The sequence below is a fragment of the Aspergillus fumigatus genome, chromosome 2, assembly GCF_000002655.1.
Source record: "Aspergillus fumigatus Af293 chromosome 2, whole genome shotgun sequence".
Classification (NCBI taxonomy): domain Eukaryota; kingdom Fungi; phylum Ascomycota; class Eurotiomycetes; order Eurotiales; family Aspergillaceae; genus Aspergillus; species Aspergillus fumigatus.
Window position 1 is genome coordinate 3,593,975 of NC_007195.1, and position 19,266 is coordinate 3,613,240.

At 49.3% G+C, this 19,266-nt stretch overlaps 4 protein-coding genes across 4 annotated transcripts; all 4 read left to right on the plus strand.

Annotated features, from left to right (window-relative positions):
• Window positions 1-903: 903 nt before the first annotated feature.
• On the plus strand, window positions 904-1,935 carry AFUA_2G13800 (DUF3455 domain-containing protein; the record flags this gene model as incomplete). Its single annotated transcript, XM_750620.2, has 2 exons — window positions 904-1,551; window positions 1,606-1,935. The coding sequence occupies 2 exons, from the start codon at window positions 904-906 to the stop codon at window positions 1,711-1,713; spliced, it is 756 nt and encodes a 251-aa protein (XP_755713.1). The 3' UTR covers window positions 1,714-1,935.
• Window positions 1,936-2,239: 304 nt separating this feature from the next.
• AFUA_2G13810 (Ldh family oxidoreductase) lies at window positions 2,240-3,310 on the plus strand (the record flags this gene model as incomplete). The annotated part of the gene is made up of 1 exon (XM_750621.1): window positions 2,240-3,310. One exon carries the CDS (start codon window positions 2,240-2,242, stop codon window positions 3,308-3,310), a length of 1,071 nt encoding a protein of 356 aa, XP_755714.1.
• An 810-nt stretch (window positions 3,311-4,120) lies between these two features.
• On the plus strand, window positions 4,121-5,230 carry AFUA_2G13820 (SAP domain-containing protein; the record flags this gene model as incomplete). Its single annotated transcript, XM_750622.1, has 2 exons — window positions 4,121-4,985; window positions 5,187-5,230. The coding sequence occupies 2 exons, from the start codon at window positions 4,121-4,123 to the stop codon at window positions 5,228-5,230; spliced, it is 909 nt and encodes a 302-aa protein (XP_755715.1).
• Window positions 5,231-6,707: 1,477 nt separating this feature from the next.
• On the plus strand, window positions 6,708-13,232 carry AFUA_2G13830 (uncharacterized protein). The gene is made up of 2 exons (XM_750623.2): window positions 6,708-7,987; window positions 8,049-13,232. The coding sequence occupies exon 2, from the start codon at window positions 8,170-8,172 to the stop codon at window positions 12,796-12,798; it is 4,629 nt and encodes a 1,542-aa protein (XP_755716.2). The 5' UTR covers window positions 6,708-7,987; window positions 8,049-8,169; the 3' UTR covers window positions 12,799-13,232.
• The last annotated feature ends 6,034 nt before the right edge of the window (window positions 13,233-19,266 follow it).

The following is a 19,266-nucleotide window of genomic DNA, read 5'->3' on the forward strand; positions in this document are numbered from 1 at the left end:
CTTGTTTTCAGGTCTTCTTGTGTCTCTTTGACTGCCAGACTGAACGAGTTTGGAGAAAGTCCAAAGTATAACGAGGCGGCGCTTAACATTCCGACATTGTTGGTTTTATCCTTGTCGCAACCAACAATGACTATACCACGGCCCCCCGTCTTATACTTTCCAATTGGCTCATCGTTTCGGTTATTCATTTATTCAATTGCCGTGCGGCATCTATCATAGTCTATCTTAGACCCTGGAATGTCATGCGTCTACACTGGCTGGTCAGATTCCATCGGACTTCATCTGTTTGAGACAATATGTGCCGTGAGGATGCTACCCTCAAAATTATGGCGCGGCTAATATTCTATTTCTAGAGTCTGCACACAGTCTTGACTCATGCTGTGCTGCGAGTGCCTTCATCGTCCGGGCCTGGGCGACTGAGCGTATGGGATGTGGTGTATTTCCATTTGCAGGAAGCAACAAGTGCAAGTTGTTGAAGTTTACGCATGACCTATGACCTTGCTTCCTAAGAGGCGCCTTCAGACCTTTTTTTTCTGGTAGAAAGAACTACTTGCAAACGCGGCGGCTTTGAATCCAGCCCTTATTATGCCTTCCCAGTGCTCCTTCACAAATAGACCGGGTCAGCGCCACTCGCTACAGCCGTGAAATAGCCAAAGAGAGAGCCGCCTCTATCAACCATGTTGGCTAATAAGTTCTTGCTTTGTTGGATGGCAGTGCTGAATCATGGTTTCTATATTGGAATGAACAGAGAAGTGAGCAAATATTTCAGTTTTCTGTACATGCGTTCAGATGCCTTCTTGCCTATTAGTATGGTGTTGGGAATACTATCCAGAGGATCAACCTCCAAATTCGCCAGCACAAACATATTGATCATTATCTGTTCAGCCTGCTGTCCTATTCACCATGTATTTCTTGACGTCCATCTCCATTTTCCTTGCGATAATCGTGGTGGAAGCCTCCCCTCTTGTCCGAGGCAACCGAGGCTTAACTGAAGATTTTGTGAAGGTCACCAAAGCACTCGATGGGATACAAGTTGGAAACTGCGCATATGTCGATCCCACGATACCCTTATATGATACGAAACCAACTTTGCCTGCGCCATCTCGCGGACTGAAGCTGAAATATGTGGCACTTGGTCGGGGTACTCAGAACTATACTTGTTCGTCATCTGATAAATCTGCTTCCCCGGTTGCAATCGGCGCTGTTGCGACTTTGTTCGACGCGTCCTGCCTTGCCTCACATAATCCTTCAATACTCCATGAACTGCCGTCCGCAATGAGAACGGTATCAACTGATGCACTGGGGCTCTTTGCCATGCTCCTCAGTCAAATGACTTCACGAACAAGCAGTGGCTTGATCCTCGGAGAGCATTACTTTACGGGCACGGGGGCGCCCATGTTCGACCTACGTATCGGAGGGCACAAGGATTGGCTACAGGCCAAGAAGGGTTCAAGTGTACCAGCACCCTCTCAGTCATCGAGCCACTCAAAGGAAGGAGACCACAGTGTTCCGTGGTTGAAGCTCGGCTTCGCTGATGGTTTAGGTATTCGGGTAAGTAGCTACGTATGCCCAAACGACACTTTATTAGGTTGACAGGCATACCAGGAAGTATATCGGATACACACGTCCGGTGGACAACCGCCAGCTTCTTGCAAGGGCCAGAAGGAGAGCATTGAGGTAGAGTATGCGGCAGAATACTGGTTCTATGGTTGACGTGGTCCGTTCATTTTCGTATCTCTTGCCCTTGGATGATGCTTAGCTTATTCGTTCAAATCTATCCTTCATTTGATTCTCATAACACATATCTTGTTGAACTGTTGGGGCGGGCTGTTAACCTTTTTTGTGGTTCATTGAATCATGTCCACACTACTCAATATATTTCCTGTAACCACGCAATGCAATCATCTCTCACCTGATACTAAACCAACGTTGGAACGAATCTGGGCTGGACGTCTGATACGTAACCCTCGTTCAACAATGAGTCATCTACTCTTTACTTCAGCCGTTATAATGCGGAGATCGTCCGAGGTCGGGGTGGAGATGCGGACAACCATCCGATCTGGTGGGGACATTGAGCTTGACAGGATCAACACTTTTCTGGATTGACGAATCCCGGAACTGAGTCACTGCACGGATCTTTGGGGGTGAAATCCGATAAGTCTACAAGTCCGCCACAGTTGACGTTAATCTCCTCCACTTCGCACCTTCCACACAGGCAGGAACTACTACAGGTGTACCAATGGATCCAGCAACCGAAAAACTCTACGTTTCAGCAGAAAACGCCAGGACATTTGTCCAGTCAGTCTTAACAGGCAACGGCGTCTCCCCTGAGAATGCCACTATCATCGCCGACTGTCTAGTCCGTGCCGACCTACGCGGAGTGGACACCCACGGCATCAATCGCATCCCATCCTACATGGAACGCATTCGTCAAGGAGTGCTAGACGCCAAAGCCAACCCCGTGCTGAACCAGGTCACGCCGGTCGTGGCTCAGGTAGACGGACAGAATGGGTTCGGCTTCATCGCAGCGCATCTTGGAATGAAACGGGCGATTGAGATGGCGCGCGAGTTCGGCATTGGGTTTGTTTCCGTCAAGCATTCGAATCATTTCGGGATGTCCGCGTGGGTGGTGCAGCAGGCGCTTGACGCGGGAATGATGAGTCTTGTTTTCACGAACTCGTCGCCGGCGTTGCCTGTTTGGGGTGGGAGAGAGAAGTTGATGGGAGTGTCTCCTTTGGCGTGCGGTGCGCCGGCGGGAAAGGAGAAGCCATTTATTTTGGATATGGCACCCTCGATTGCGGCGCGAGGCAAGATCTACAAGGCTGCGAGGAGGGGGGAGAAAATTCCCAGCGATTGGGCTTTGGATGGTGAGGGACGGCCTACGGATGATCCGCACAAGGCTCTTGAGGGTGTGATGTTGCCTATGGGAGGGCCAAAGGGATCGGCGCTCGCGGTCATGATGGATGTTTTCTCTGGAGTCCTGTCTGGCTCGGCATTCGCGGGTCATGTCACTAATCCCTATGATCCTTCCACACCGGCTGATGTAGGGCATTTTCTCGTCGCTATCAAGCCCGATCTCTTCATGGGCTTGGAGGAGTTCAAGGAGCGGATGGATTATCTTTATCAGAGGGTGGTGGGCTCCGAGAAAATGGCTGGAGTAGATCGCATCTACTTTCCTGGGGAAATTGAACAGATCACGCACGAGGAGAGATTGAAGACGGGTATTCCATATGTCCAAGCAGAAATCGATGCATTGAATAGGGAGGCAGAGAAAGTTGGCGCAGAAAGAATTGTTATTGATCGGAAATGACTCCGCTACTACGAAGTTTCTTGTATTTAGAAAGGAAAGGTCCCAATATTATGTTCGATATAAGCCCGCTAAGATACTTACATTAGATATCAGCGATGTCTCAGTTGGACAGATGCGGACTATTTCAGTTGGAATTGTACCTCAGACCCATTGATAATTAGAAAAATGCGTGATTAAATCAATGCCGTATTATTGCCACCTGCTAATCATGAAATGATAAACGCACAGATCCACGACATCGAATTTGGAATATTGAGCTGTTACGCCAGGCGATCACATATTCCAACAAGTGTGGCGCAGTACATGCAAAATTCAAAGCTCAATGAATTGCCACAATTGCTTCTATGGTGCCAGGTCAGAAGCTCCAAGCCTGCCAGGGTCCAAGCTCTTCGTTCTCAGCTGTTGATTTTTCAAAAACTCCGGTTAAGCTCGCAGACTGTAGAGACTCCTTGTGGAGGCAGGCAATTTCAATTTCAGGGCGGAAAAGATATAAATGCCACACGATATGTCATAGTCACATGATGTGTTCCCAACTGGGCAAAACAAGCCACAGCTTAACGGTACTGCGCGTGAACTTCAGCGCGTCTTCATCAGCGAGTGAAAGCTCACTGTCCGGTTTTGTTTCGCTCATTTCTCCATCAGCACAACTAACTCATTATTACTCTGCTAAGCACAGTATGCTAATTGCCTAATTTGAACAATTACACCTATCACCTACTAAGCGCAACATTTTGATCCCGCCTATCCTCAACCGTTGACGTCCGAACCAAACACCACGACACCTACCATTACTGCTCAACAACCATCAAAATGACCACCGACTACAGCAAGAAGACGAACGCGGAGCTAGTGGAGATTCTCAAATCTCGCTCGCTCCCTCACACAGGCAAGAAGGCGGAGATGGTCGCTCGCCTCCAGGAAGACGACCAAAACAAAGCCAAGGCCGCAACGGCCCCTGCCCCTGCCCCTGCTGCAAAGACTGACGCCGCGGACGACGTCATTGACTGGGAAGATGATGATGTACCTGCTGCTGATACTACTGCCGTGAAGCCTTCAACTGAGGCTGGCGCCGCTGCCATTGCTGCTGGCGGCAAAGGTGCGGTCGCCAACCCCGTCGCTGTTCCGAACCAGAAAGTCGATACCGACCCCGCTACTACGAACGATCTGAAGGTCGAATCAAAGGGCGCGGCACCATCGGCCGAGAGTGGGGCGCAAGGGCACGAAGGCACGGAAGGTGCGCCAGTTGAGGCAGCACCTGCTGCGCCGGCCGAAGAAAAACCGGCACCGGACTATTCTATGGGGCTGCCCATCACCGAGATGGAAGAGGAGTTGAAGAAACGCAAGGCTCGCGCGGAGAAGTTTGGTATTACCGAGGAGTCTAAGGCTGCAATTGCGGAGGCGGAGAAGCAACTCGAAAGGGCGAAGCGGTTCGGTACTGTGGTTCATCCTACTCCTGCTGGTGGTGTCAAAGGCCTGGACGAAGCTCTCCCGACAGAGAAGTCTCGCAAGAGAGGCCGGGGTGATAATGACCAAGCCTCACGAGGGGGCAAGCGACGTGATATTGGCGGCCGAGGCAAATTCCGGGGAAAAGGCCGCGGAAATCGAAACCAGAATCAACGGAATGAAGGAAACGCTGGGAAAACAAGCGGGCAGAGTAACCTGAGTGAGAAAGATCGTCTAGCCATGGAAGCCAGAAAGAAGCGATTTGCGACTGCGGCATAGTGTCGGGTATGTCGATACGTCCGTTCAATTGTACTCCATTTCATCATTGACATCCCTTCTTCTGTTTCTTTATTTTCAATTCGCCGGCGTTACGGAAATATCTACATCTGGAATATTATTTCATTCATGATGAAGTCGAGGTATTGTGACCTAGGAAAGAAACAAGTAATAGTCTCAATTACTGGATCGGAATATTAGGCACCATGGGTTCATTAAGGTGTATTATAAGCAAAAGAAAACCGTTAAGATGCCATTTTGTTCAATTGCTCTACATTGGCGTTTTGCGATCCAAGACCGTAAGAAGGAGAGTACGGAGTAGACAGATAGACTCCACTTGACCATTGAGTACTTGAGTTCCTGCGCCGACCGAGTCAGCTGAAAAGTGCATTAGCCCGTTTTTAGTCGGCCAGTGCGAGTGGTTCCTGCAGCAAACCAGCGCCTTCGACACTCAAATTACGCGGCTGATCGAATGATCGCGATAATTGGCAGCCTCTCTGGTCTTGCAGCTTCCCAGAGCACGAGGCTTCAATCCATCATCGCCATCCTCGTATCACTGGACGCCTTGAGAATCTCGTAATCTCTGTCAGCTACCTTGCTCCTTCCCACTTCGCATGCGTTTCTTCAAGCTCTAACCAACTACTACAGAAATGTACAGGCAACTCCGTGATCGCACAAATCGATGGGCTTCTTTTTAGCCTCAAGTCGGTCCCTGTGAGCACGCTCGAATTGCCGCCGTCTCCACTGGAATCCCGAAGTCAAAGGCGACTCCCAAGGGTCATTGCTTCTGCGTCTAGCGAATACGGTGACTTGAATTGTTTCCTGTTTCGCCATCATTTTCAATCCAGGTGGATAAACCGATACTGCCCCGCGTCCCGTCCGTCTGTCAAGTATCCCGTTCAATCACCGTCTTCAAGTACAGAAGTACGAAAATCGCTTCCTTGATCGTTTAGCGGCGGATCACAGAAGCCCCACGGCTCAGCGTCTCCACACGGTGCAAAATCCCAAACCAATAAATGGTGGCAGTCCAATCAGGGACCATATCCGCAGGTTCGCCAATTTGGCTTCAAGCCTCAGCTCTCGTTGCATGGCGTTTGTACACAGTCACTGGCTGGTTTGCTGCCTGTTCAACCGCATTCTCTAACATTGTCTATTACAATTGTGGCCCATGCCCTTTAGCGGTGGGTTCTCCATTTCTCGTCCTTTGCTCTCCTATCCATGGTTGTGTAAAGGGACGGGGCGAACCTTGCAGTGATGCCATAGAACGCCAGAATCGGCGGGATAATAGCATAACGGGAAGTGTTTCAGCTGGAAACCATCATCCCAATCATCATGCCATGTCCTTGGCAGGTCTCCTACCATATGCAAGACTTACCAGGAGTGCGAATAGTAGTAAAGAGGCCGAGCCATGCGCGTCCAGTCGAGAGCATGCCATTCGTGTTTGCCAATGATCGACGAGGCCTTGGTAACGCCATATCGGCGTCGCCGGGGTCGCCTTGAGGCATTACTAGTTTTCTTATGGAGTAGATCGTGCAGTAGTGGGCCAGATACTGTGAGGCCGACCAACAGTGGCAGAGACGCAGACTGGTCAGTGATCACCACATGACTTGCACGCTAGTATCCACCCACAGCTAAGAAAAGAAACTCCCCCAAATTTGTCCGATACTAGTCCGATGAAGTTCATCAATCATCGTCCAACATCCAGACGTACGACGGTCAAGGCCAAGCAAGAATTATCCAGATTTTTATGATTTGAATAGCAAGCCATTGTTGCTCTGCTGCTACTCGGTACCTACAGAATTGATAGAGCGACTTATCTGATAATTTACGAGTTAGAATTCCCCGATCAGGCGGACTGCGCGAACACAGAACATTCCGCTATCTCCGCCACTCAACTCCAGTTCAACCTGTCAAGTCATTCCGCTCTCTGCGCTCCCTCAAGGCAAACGGACTGGATCCAATTGTGGGCCCTTTTCGGTACTTCCACCCAAATGCCTGATGCTGTGCACGATCCTGTCCCCAACGCCATGGAGTGCTCTACACTAATTTCCATTTGCTCTACTGAAAAAGCCGCTTCTCGACAGATTTAGGATATGCGAGGCTTTAGCTTTCTCAAAACGAAGATTTTGCAATCCATTCGCCAATGATTGTGTTGGTCACATCGGATCTCGAGTATTAGACGCCAACGTCGATCGCACAATTCGCATCACATTTACCCGTTCTAGCCTACCTATCTGGACAGCAGTCCAACATGTCAACATTGAGATTTCTCGTCCCCCACTTAAATTTCTGCACATCCAAAAAGAACTTCTGATTGGCCTGTAAAATCTCCTTTCTCGGGGGTCAAACCCTCGAAAAGCAGATTTGCAGTAATTCTTGGGGAACCCTGTTCTGGGTCAAATATCACTATGCCCCTCCTTTCTTACCGGATTGTTGCTCTGTTCTCTTCTTTTCCCTCAGTTATTCTGTCCTACACAGCTGGTCTCATTTACATAAGGTTTCTCATTATCTTTCTTATTTTCTCTGACGTGTTCGTGCAGCTCTAGCTCGACAGGTTTGACAGTTAAGCCACGAGTGACTCGATATTGTGGCGAAGCAGCTGCAATGCCCTGATCGACTCAACTACGGAGTATAGTTTGACAGCTCACTTTAATCTACGGAATTTTCTTTTTCTCTTTTTCTTTTTTAGTCCATTTATTTCTATACCTTCATATGGCCCTCTAATCTCTTTACCAGCTATTACAACTTTGAATCGCCATTTTAGTTGCATTGCACGCTTCACGATTAGCACGACGTTATTACAGCTTTTTCGCCTGAGCGTTTGATATTGGCGTTTTCCTACTCAGTACCAGCGATAGATACCCCTGTTCTCTCGGTCTGTTTGCATTCTTCAAACTATTCACTGGATAACGCTACATTACTTTTGCTTTCACGGTCAAACAGGATGCAATAGAAGGAGTAAGTATGGGCACCGTAATCGGCTTTTTGACCAAGGCTTACGGAAGACACGATCTTGCAGCTTTAATACAACTGGGAAGAATAACTTCTAGGCGGGATGATTCCATACCTATCTCCGTTTCCTTTCGATTCTGAAACATTGGTCTTCAGACTGAAGCCGGATATCAAAGTCGGGTTGCACCATGCCGTCGTACAAATTAGAGGGCGGTCGTATCCCCAGGCTGAAAGATCCTGCCTCCCAGCGCCAAAACGGAACATTTTTGGTGGTGAACTCCTCTTCTAAAACTTATGGTTCTTCTGCGCTACCCTCGAGGGTTCAAATTTCGAAGGCAATGGTCCCAAAAGCAAGAATTAGCAGATCAGCCTCCTTTTCAGGTGCGGAAGAAGCTCGCGGAGTGCAAGCCTCTTTGGCTGCTTCGCAGACTTCATCCACTACCGGCGTCCTTATGTCGTTACTTCCCCGAGCGAACACTCATCCATCACCGTCAACAACATTACCCCCTTCCGTCCCACCACCTGCTCAGCCTGTGCCACGCCCGGCCAGTCCTACGGTTGGGATGCCCGTCGCAGCACCCACGAGCGAAAGACCACGCAGAGTTCTGCGTCGCAGAGCACCCACAATTGGTCGGCAGAATGACATCTACGGAATCAAGGCAACATCGGCGAAACCAGAGAAACTGAGTGTGATTATTCCAAGCAGTGCTCCTCCCGGTCATCTTGCAAATCATTCTACCCAGCCGTCATTGGACCACGCAGTTCCAGTGAGACACAAGCCGTCGCCTAATTCTTCGCACTCAAAGACTGCCAGCAAAGTAAGGGCACAGGCGGTGGAGCAAGGGCCCAGGGAATTCGCTAGTTTACGAAATACAGTCAACACTCAAAATCTACCTCCTCCGACCCCGATTAATGCATCGGCTAGTAGCCCCTCGACAAGATATTCTGGTTCTCCGGGTATATGGAGCAGGACTTCAACTCCCACCTCACTGTCATCCTATTCCCCTGGGATTATCCATTCTGCGAAGGTCGGTCCTCGCTTCAGGCACCCGAGCCCTTCCGAGTCTAGACTCCCCATCTTCTCACCTATAATCCAGAAGTCCGATTCACAAGATGATCCATTGGATTCAGGTGGTGACGGGTTTCCGAGCATAACTGCTGGCGCAGGGTTACACACGCTGTCAATGTCAACGAAGACTCAATCCGACAATCCTCCCAACAGAGATGGTTCCGCGAAGCCTGCTACCCCGCCTGAAAATCAACTGCCGACTAAATCATCGACACAGTCCAGCCTGCCAAGAATGACTCGATCAAACCTTGCGGAGAATTCAGAGGCATATGAGGAGCAAAGCAGAGGTGCTTCCGGGGATCGCGGGAATCTCAAAGGATCGGCATTAAAAAGCGAGGTCAGTGGTTCAGGGCATGTACCTTCAAGACCCAGTAGGGAGGGTACTCACCGGCTAGAGCTTGAACCGTCACCTGTGATTCGTAGCAACCTCCCTCCTGGCGCTGTGGCGAGTCATAGGAGACATGGATCCGGGGCTAGCTCCGTCGCGTTGGGGAGAAGTCATTTTGCCTCAAACGCCTGCGCTGCCACCTCAGTTGATTCCTTGCAGTCAAGGTCTTCTGCCCGACCGCCCTCACTCATACCCAGCTCACCAGAGTCGATGCGCAAATCGCCGCGAACTTTGTTAAAAGAACCTAAAACAAAACAGGATGCGATGAGCCCCGCGAAACCACGGAGTTACGGTCTCTTTTCGAAGAAGTCAAAGTCTGAGATGGAAGTACAAAAACTTGAGGATCGACACATTCGCAAGGGTCCAGCAGCTGGGACAGGCCATGAGGGTTATGGGAGATATGCACAGCGTGGTCGGAAGGGAACTGTCGGCAGCAACAGCGATACAAGAGCAAGATCAACGAGCACCAATCGCAGCACACCGCGATCGGTTTCCAGTACCAAAACATGTGTTAGGGGTCGAATAGATATGGATCTTGACGATTTTCTGCTGGATCGTCTAGAGCCTGTCTTCATCACTGGTGGAGGCATGGACGGGGTCTCGTTGACGAAGACACAGAGTGGGAAGAGTACGAGCGGTCTCAGCGTCGAATCTACTCAAAGCTTAGTCAAGTATTCGGGATCAAGTTCAGCTGGCTACTCAACGGACTCGTTGCCTGCTCCGACAGCCGAGAACGAGCAACACAATCCCTATTTGAACAATTCAGCTCAAGCTAGATTGCAGGTATCTGATCAAGCTGTTTCAAGCTCTTGCGGACTAGACCATGCCGAGACCAACAATGTCGGGTCCGGACAGGCGTCGTCTTGTCTATCGAAGCGTCCTGATGAGACCCCGCTTTCTTTCAGCGGCGAAGGATCAAGCGGAAGTAGGACGACGACCGAGCAGTCTAAAACACCCCAGAAAAAGAGCAAAGGATTCAAGTGGAGTTTCTTCCAGAGACATGGAAATGTGCAAAAGGAGAAGAAACCAACCCGTGAGCCGCTTGTATCTCCTAACACCCCTCGGCTCCATGCTACAGTTTCCCCAGCCTTAGTATCACGGCCTGTCGCACACTACGCCCTGGTGGATGCCGACTCCGACCCTCTGGAAGATATCATTAACCACGTTGAGGAGTCGCCTCCGACGGAGATTGAGGATCTGGACTCACGGGTAGAAATTCCGGCTGCCTTGAATATCAGGAAGCCAACCCAATCTATCCTGCTTCCATCGCCTCCGAAGCTTCAAGGCGAGTTCTGTCGAGATCGCCCGGCTTCACCAAAGGTCTACTTTAACAAGGATCCTTCACTCTCCAACTCCGAGGCAAGCACATCTAGTGGACGCCCACGACGGTTGGCATCTGTGGGCCGTATTCCTGAAGTGATTCCGAGGCGAGATCGGCAACACAAACCAGCACTTCAATCATTCTCGAGGCCCTTCAGCATGGCAGATTCTCCATCGATAATTGCTCCGGCGACAGTTAATCTTCTTCCCGAATTGCAAACTTCCAGTCAGCCCACGGTCACTGCTCAGTCCAACGAGGCACCTCGTCGTCCGTTGGGTCTTGGTTTTGACCTCACTTGCCCCTTTGGTGATCCTGAGGTAGCGACTGCTCTCAATTTCATCTCAGGTCCTTACTCCAAAGACGAATTCCTAACGTTCTCACCAAGGAAGGATTCGGGTGTTTCCACGTCAAGTGGTTCTGAAGCTTCGGCCACTATCACTGCTGTGGTTCCGATGCCAGGTTCAGACCCCACCGAGGACGAGGTCTGGGCCGAGTATGACGATCTCATTGAACACGTTCTTTCACCAGAGGCCCCAGTACGTAGTTTGTCGGGGGAACCTACCGAGGATGAGAAATTGGAAATGGCCACCGTGGCCAGCAAAGCGCTTCAAGCCGAGATAGACTCAAATGTCAGTAAACACTCGCCTGTTCCTCTCGTCGACACTCCGACCGTGGCTCTCACTCCCTCAACACCTCGACCAAGTGATAGCTCGTTCCATTTACGGCGTTCCGCGATAGCTTCAGCCCTCCACACTTCCATTACCCCTTCTTCCCAACCTTCGTTCAGTGACATCATTGCTAGCTACTGCTATCATCAAGATGAAAAGCAAACAGGTGATGAGAAGATAGATGACAACTCAGCCTCACTTGCACCTGTTGAGCAACAAGCAGCCTTCCTCAGCTCGTCTTCACTGGACTTATCCGAGACGTTCGAGACTTGCCGGCAACGGAATACCATTCTCTTTGATATTGCCGAGCGCGATAGAGAGGGTCCAACCGCCCAGACCAACATACGCTCAGGGTCTCTCATGACAAGCCGTTGGCTGTCATTTGGAAGGGTGCTCTTTAGTCCCGCGCATAATCATGTCAAAAACGGCGAGCAAGAGCGGATTCTCGTCATCGATGGACTAGGGAACGACGACTGGTCATTTTATTGCGCCCTCACCTACCCGAATGCTGAGATCTACTGCATTAATGACGGTCCCACGAAAACGACATTAAAGCATCCAGCTGCTTGGCAACCACCGACGAACCATCATACGGTCCACCAGGCCAGCTTGGAACAACCTTTTCCTTTCGCAAAGAACTTTTTTACGGTCGCCGTCTTGCGATTTCCATCAGCATGTTCCGAAAGCGTTCAGAACAATATTGTGTCCGAATGCAAGCGCGTGCTTCGACCTGGTGGTTATATGGAGATGAGTGTGCTCGATCTGGACATGGTGAACATGGGAATTCGGACCCGCAAAGCCGTGAGGATGCTCAAGGAGAAGACATACCTGTCTGACCCCAATATCAGTTTAAAGCCTGCGAGTGACAGCCTACAGAAGCTGCTGGGACTACAAGGGTTCGATGGCTTGCGGCGCTGCATGGTGCGGATTCCGGTGACGGGAGTGATTGTCAGATCTTCAGCCTCATCTTCCTCCACTACGTCTTCCAATCCCTCCACCTCTGTTGCCAGGGGTACACCGTCTACCGCTTTTTCGGCTTTGACAAATTCCTCGACGAGCGCGCAACAACCTAAAGTATACGGAAAATCGCCATCCAACGACACCAATTTGTCTCTTGGAGACCTACTCTCCGATCCCTCCCCATCTCCCTCTAACGACGAGTCGATACGGAAGATTGTCGCTAAAGTCGGTCGCTGGTGGTACACAAGGTGTTATGAGATCCCAGTTCTGCCAAATGGGGATGCGTCGTCCAGTATCTGGGCCGATAAGCGGGTTCTCCGTGAGTGTCAGAAACGAGGCACAGGATTCCGGCTGTTGATTGCATACGCACAAAAACCCAGCGAGGTGAAACGACGAACTGCAAGTGTCTAATTGTTCTTTTTTTTTTCTCACGAGCCGATGATAACGACGCTGATGATGACTTACGAAAACGATTGTAATGAGTGACCCTGATCTTTTACACGATGTGCGTGTTTCTTGCGACTACATCTGTTTAATATACCAATTATTATTCACCGGTGGCAGGTATGCGGAAAGACAAAACAGACTGTCTTCATACACTTGATATAGGGCAACCTATTCCTTGCATTTGCTTTGCGTACATTGACGGCTATATGAACCTTTGGTGTTCTTCTGCTTTTGTTTACCTTCTTGTCTATCATCCAAAAGCTGGTCTTTGGATGGATAGCGTCTGTTTCTTTCTTCTATTTCTCTTCTACTACTATACCCTGGAGGTTCTCTGTTTGTAGCACATATAGTTATACACGAGATATACTTAATGAAGGAGCTAATGTGGTCTTGATATTGTCCTCTCCCTGTCTACTTCACATTCTGCCAGAAATTCTACCTGCCTTACATAGTAGTTATGATTCAATCCACCCCTCCGACGAACGGAGCACAATGTCCCACATGCCAACTCTCAGGCCTATATCGAATCCGGCTGCCTTGGATACATCATTCGCTCTGATGTAGTTGCTGAAAGCACCTCAAGCATCCGAACCAAGCCATTCTATTGCAGAAAGAAACAGAGGTAATGGCGAACTGAAAAGTCGCAGTTGCCCCTTCGGCATGGATAGGGGCTGGTATTCCCGGAAACGGAAATCCGGGTATGCGTACAAAGTACGGGTTATTCTCAACCTGAGCGAAGTGGCGATATTGGCAGAGTTGCACAGTGTCTATTTCTATCTTTGTTTCTGTCGTCCGAGTGCAACGATGGCGATGTTCGCTATCGCTGGTCGCGGGTTCGGTGGAAGTTACCATTGCGATTGCCACCAGAATATTTTGCGTCTGTGGCGAGATATACATCTACATCTACATCGTGTATCTACATGTCTTGCAGGTCCCCGCGGAGGCATGTTCGACACGAAGGTCGAGACAAGACCAATGGCGATTGTGTTTGCGATGGAGAGGTTGCCTCCACGTCTCCATTCTAGGGAGGTGCGATTGAGATTGGAAGTTTATATCGTCTCGGCGGTCTAGCGGCCAATGGACAACGCGGATATCAGCCACTGAGGAACGTTGAGATGGCGGTGTAGATCGTCCTTCTTAGTGGCTGTTGGCTCTATCATGAACAAATCTTGTAACGATGTATTCTGTACCATGTACAGAGTGTCTGTGTCTGTGTCTCTGTCTGTGTATATGGGACTATGGAGATACGTCCGGGTTGTGCCCGTGTCTACTCCGTATCTGCTGAGTGTTTATCTGACGCACACACGATGTGTGCAGACTCAGCCATTACATGCGGGGTTGAGGATAGTTTTGATCTCGAATACGGAGGTTGAAGAATTGATGTTTGAGCTGGTGCATACCTCGACAAATGAAAAGGGCCGTGCGCTTGAGTTTGGGACTGCCATGACCGTCACCGTGACCGTGACCGCGACCATGATCATGGCGATGCTGAGTTGGCAGGGGACAGGGAAGTGACGCACTGCTGCACCCCGCGCTCGGTCATTGCACCTGGCGGATCGTGGCGTGAAATTGCAGACTCGGATGCCTTGCATACTCTCGATGCATATCATTGTGCCGTCCTGTTGTTGGCACGACTGGGACAATATCGCAACAGTCAGATTGGTCAAGAGGTATACGTATAACGGACTGGCGATGTACCTGCCGACCGATGCTAGTGATACAAAAGTCCAATCGTGAATGTATATCTGAATCGTTAACGGATAAGAGATGAGCCAGATCCAAACCTTCTTGTCCGTGGAGTATCCGAGCTATCGTCTAGTGGTGTCCAGAGCACGCAGTAGTTGGTCATCGGGAACCTAAGCTGGACATCGCTGGCACACAGAGAGGGGAAGGACAAGCCCCTCACGGGGTTTCTCCGCGCTCGGATCTGTGCTAAGCAGCGATGGCCCCCTTGATTGTAAACCGACAGCTTGTAAGGATCGTGAACTTCGAGATATGCTTTTCACGAGACACGCCCGGTCCAGTTGAACAGACAGCCATGGCTGTCATATCGGAGCGTTGGGGATCCGGACTAATAGGAGAAGATGGCGTTGTGGAAGGCCAAAGTGGAGGCGCCGCGGGGTCGAGTGAAACAAAGAGGACGAGGAGGTAATGCAGAAACTATAGAGACAGGCGGATCATGGATGCATGTCTGATGTTTGTCAGGTGTCATGTGTCCTGTACAGTTATCTTCATGCTGCATGAATAGGGAGAGGTTTAAAGAGAGACCTTGGGAGCGAGGTTATTGGTGTCACAGCCATTGCAATGTAGGATAAGAGGAAGGATGCGGTTTCACTGGTCAAATTCATTTCTCATCCATGCAATAATATACATCCTAGGATAGATCGCACGGATATCCGAATATAGCTGAGCTGTAGAGCTGTATAGCCGTCTGAATATTGGCAAGGAATGCAGCCACTAAAACAGATGTCTGTGCATTGACGCTACAGTATTATTCGTTGTATGCAGAGTCGAAACAGACCTAGGCAAGTGAAGAAAGTATCTGGGACAGTACTTTAGGAATTCAGGAGTTAGTTGGGTTCCAGCCTGGCATGCAAATCTGAAACCATTTTTGGTCGTGGTTTCGACTTACCTGCCTATACGGAGTAACCTCAATGGTATTCCTATCAGTACCCATGGAACGTTACCGCCCTAAAATGAGCATCGACTAAGCTCGAGGGTGCTTTGGCCTCAGCCTACTGCAACCGCCGCTGCGCACTAGAGCAGCATGTAAGCTCCCCACTACTGCCTCACCCGCAGCACGGTCTGTTCTGGCCGTCCATCGATGCTGCTGTAGTGGGGCCTAGAAGGTAGACGACTAAATTGTATCCTCTGATTGCGCAGACTTCTGTTGGTAGCAAAGGTTTGTAGCTAAGGGTATCTATGTATTCTTTTAAGACCGGTGTGGCTTGCGGCTTTCTCCAGGTACAGCATCCGTGCTACAGATGGGTTTGTACAAAGCATACAATTTCTCCTCTCCTCGTGTTAGCATATAGTCGTCGCCAATGTCAGCTGATGGGGAGCATATCAATTCCTTCTCGCTGATGCAAATCCATGCATACATTCTCCCAGGTTGCTGGGGGCCCCACCATCACGAAGCTCAGCTTTGTCATGCTCGAGTAATGTGCGAACCTGGTAGAGGAGGCGGAGGTGCAAGCTTGGCTGTCAGTAGAGACAACAATTGGAGCATACTGCAACGGAGCGTTGCTGTTTAGGAACGTCAGAAGATTGGAGATCAGACTGATTTGACAAAAAGAAAGTATCTCCTCGGGATACACTGCGTACCCGTGTTTTGCAACCTTCCACTTTAGCTCGAACACTGATGGCGTGTTACTGAACCACAAGGTTCCTACAGGGCATAGAGATTGTCTTTTCATCGTGAAATCGTATGCAAATGGGGATCCTCTAGAACAGGATTCCACCGCATGGGGCCACTCAATTGACGCCTGGAGAACATGCGCATCAGTCTCCAACATCTGCACTTGGTGACTCGCTCGTAGCCTCGTAGTTGCTACAAAGACAATTGGGCAGGATTGGCCATCATGCTATGATAAATCCCTTCCTTTGCTATTCTCAGTGCTCGCTGGTGGAGCTCTCCAGCTTCCAGGCCTATCAGAGGAGCGGCACAGAATCCACCGATTTCGGAAAGCTGCCATCAAGCTATCGACATATTTTCCCCAAGGCTCCACAAAGTGCTGACCAGGGACAAGATTGGGGTAGTCCTCCGTCGAATAAGAGCACGGACTACAGCAACACACCGCAGTCATTGAGTTGGACCTTCTGGAGAAGGCGAGCTCGGAGTAAGCACGTCCACTTTGATGCGCCGAGAGGGGAGGGCAAGAAACTCAGATAGGGTCCAAGACAAAAACTCTCACCGCCTGCATATTTTGAGCCCCTTGCACGCTGCATATGGGCAATGCGTAGAGTGATGGAGGAGACAACGTGAGTTGCACTGCTTTCAGAGGAACCCAGACATGCAGGTTGTAGACCAAAAGCATACCGCCTCCACCGAAGCGTTCTACCTTGGCATTGGTGTGAAGTCAAAGAGAAATCTGGAGACGTGAGTTTTGTGCTGTGTCCGTGCTGTGGGAAGCGAAGAATTAGAGTTCGGAAGACAGACCCAGAGCTTACAATGGGATGGATGTCAACCGATTATTAGTCGGGATGAAGAGTGGAACTAAAGGAGGAAGCACTGACGGCCCGAACATAGTCGTAGTGGTGTCAACAGGGTATCAGTCGTAGTCTAGATACTTGGGCGATGTGGAAGGAGGTCCACTGAAGAAAATGGTGGAGTGGAGCACAACCATCGGACGGCGTCACGCCGAGTCCAACAACGGATCACCTCAATATAGCGAACATGAACGTAGATAGTGCGACTGAATAATGTTCAAGGGAACCAATCAGTTCCTCAACAAGGCTGAGCCGAAACTTCCACGATTGGGGGGTACCTCCAAATGGCCTAACAGGGATCTCATACGACCAGTGTCCATGGTCTTCTTGCGAGGGGTCAAATGCTTGCATCAAGACTCTTGGCTTATTCGCACAGTAAAAGGTAACCGCTTTGTCTGGATTTTGGGAGTCTGGAGTCAAGAATCAAGGAGTAGATCAATTGTGTGATCTAGGAATGAAAACGTGCAGTTCGATGTGCGCTCCGAATTTCCTCCTTGCGCCAACAGCAGAATTGTGCAGTTACTAACATTTTTGAGTTGTACTGTGGGAACCATGTTTCTGATTGATAGCTAGTAACTCGATCACTCACAAAAGTTCAATGAGCGAGGAGGGCAATAGTTTTCGCCTGTAGCGGTAGGGAAGAGGTCCTTGCGGAGAGGACTGAACGCGAAAAACAGTGGCCAAGACCAGTAGAGCTCAACAAAATGATCTTTTTCAGCAAGGTAAGATCTTCCGATGGATATAAAGTAGTACCTAGTATCAAAAGTTTTTTTTACTAAAGCTTTGCTGTTGATATATGAGATTAGTCTTTGAACTGATTGGTAAAATTGTCGGGGAAGAGTACCACTGTGGCGAATAAAACTCTGCTGCGCTAAGCATGCAAGCGAAGCCTCTATCTATATACTACCTTACAGATAGTCTCTCCTGATAAGGAGTGGAAGAGTGGCCATTGTGAGACTAGCGCCAAGAAGCAGTGCGCTGATCTCGCAACGCGAAACATTATCAAATATATAGGTACAGAAATTAAAATATTACTCACGATCATCAGAGGCGCCGAGGAGATATGGATGAAAAATATGAAGGGCTTTTCGGAGTGAGTATTTCGTACTCACACCTACAAAAGATGAAACTCAAAGCTCATAAATCACACCATCGCAACAGGAGATGGTTGCTTATTCCGACAGTCGGCGATGATATCGCTGAGCGCTACAAAGCAGTGGCAGTTGAAAAATCAAATAGACCGCAAATACTTCTCACACTTATATATTCTTCGACTAATTAGCAAACTTATGTCATGAAACACTAATAGACATCAAATTTATCAACACATTTCGTGCTGGTATTCTGCTGGTATACTTATTACTCAGACAAGAATCTTCCAACAAGGTAAAATGCTGTAACCAAAATCGATGGATGAGGTGATGGAGTTTCCAAGCTTCGCAAGCGACAACCCAGAACCCTGTCAATGGCCTGGCCCAGTAGCCAAGGAATAGCTGCAGCCACAATGTCCGTGCAGACTGGTGTACATGCACGGGTAACGTCCAATGAAACAACGCATATCCCAGCTAGAAAAAGTTAAACTGCCAAGGATTGACTTTTTTAGGACAACTCCTGTCAATAGGTGGTGGGAACAAGGAAGTCTCGGAGGTTTGGATTAGGATCCTGACGTCAGAGAAAGACAGTTTCCAAGGAAAATCTGGTTGACATTTTTCCCTCTCCAACACCAGTTACTATGTACACCTACAGATGAACCTTCAATACTAACTGATTTCCACTCATTATTAATTATGGTCATTATGTTGTCGACATTAATATTGTTGCCATTCACGATCCTTGAAGATAGCACTGATTGTAGTGTAGCATACAGATTTGTATGATAGCACATTGCTTTGGCGTGACTCGTGAGCTCAATACGTTACGCAAAACAGTGTACTCGTTAATATCCTCCTGGAGTCAGTCCCTCCCTGCTCGAAATCCTGGCATATCCATAGGTTTTCATCCCGTAAAGCAAACCCCCACAGTCCAGGCAGTTCAGAAGAGACACGATGCGGTTTCGTATTGATCGAATAGAACAACGGGAAAACAGGGTTTTGTTTCAAGATCATCGGCCAATAGAATTCTCACCACAGTTCTCAATCTAATATGGAGTAAAAGAACGAGCCTTCCACAACTGAATTGTGCCCCTGGTGGGACTGACTGAAGTAGATGGGGAAATACTTCTGT

Bases quoted from the DNA above. Each gene is read 5' to 3' on its own strand.
- AFUA_2G13830 (XM_750623.2), top strand. From the start codon at position 8,170: ATGCCGTCGTACAAATTAGAGGGCGGTCGTATCCCCAGGCTGAAAGAT.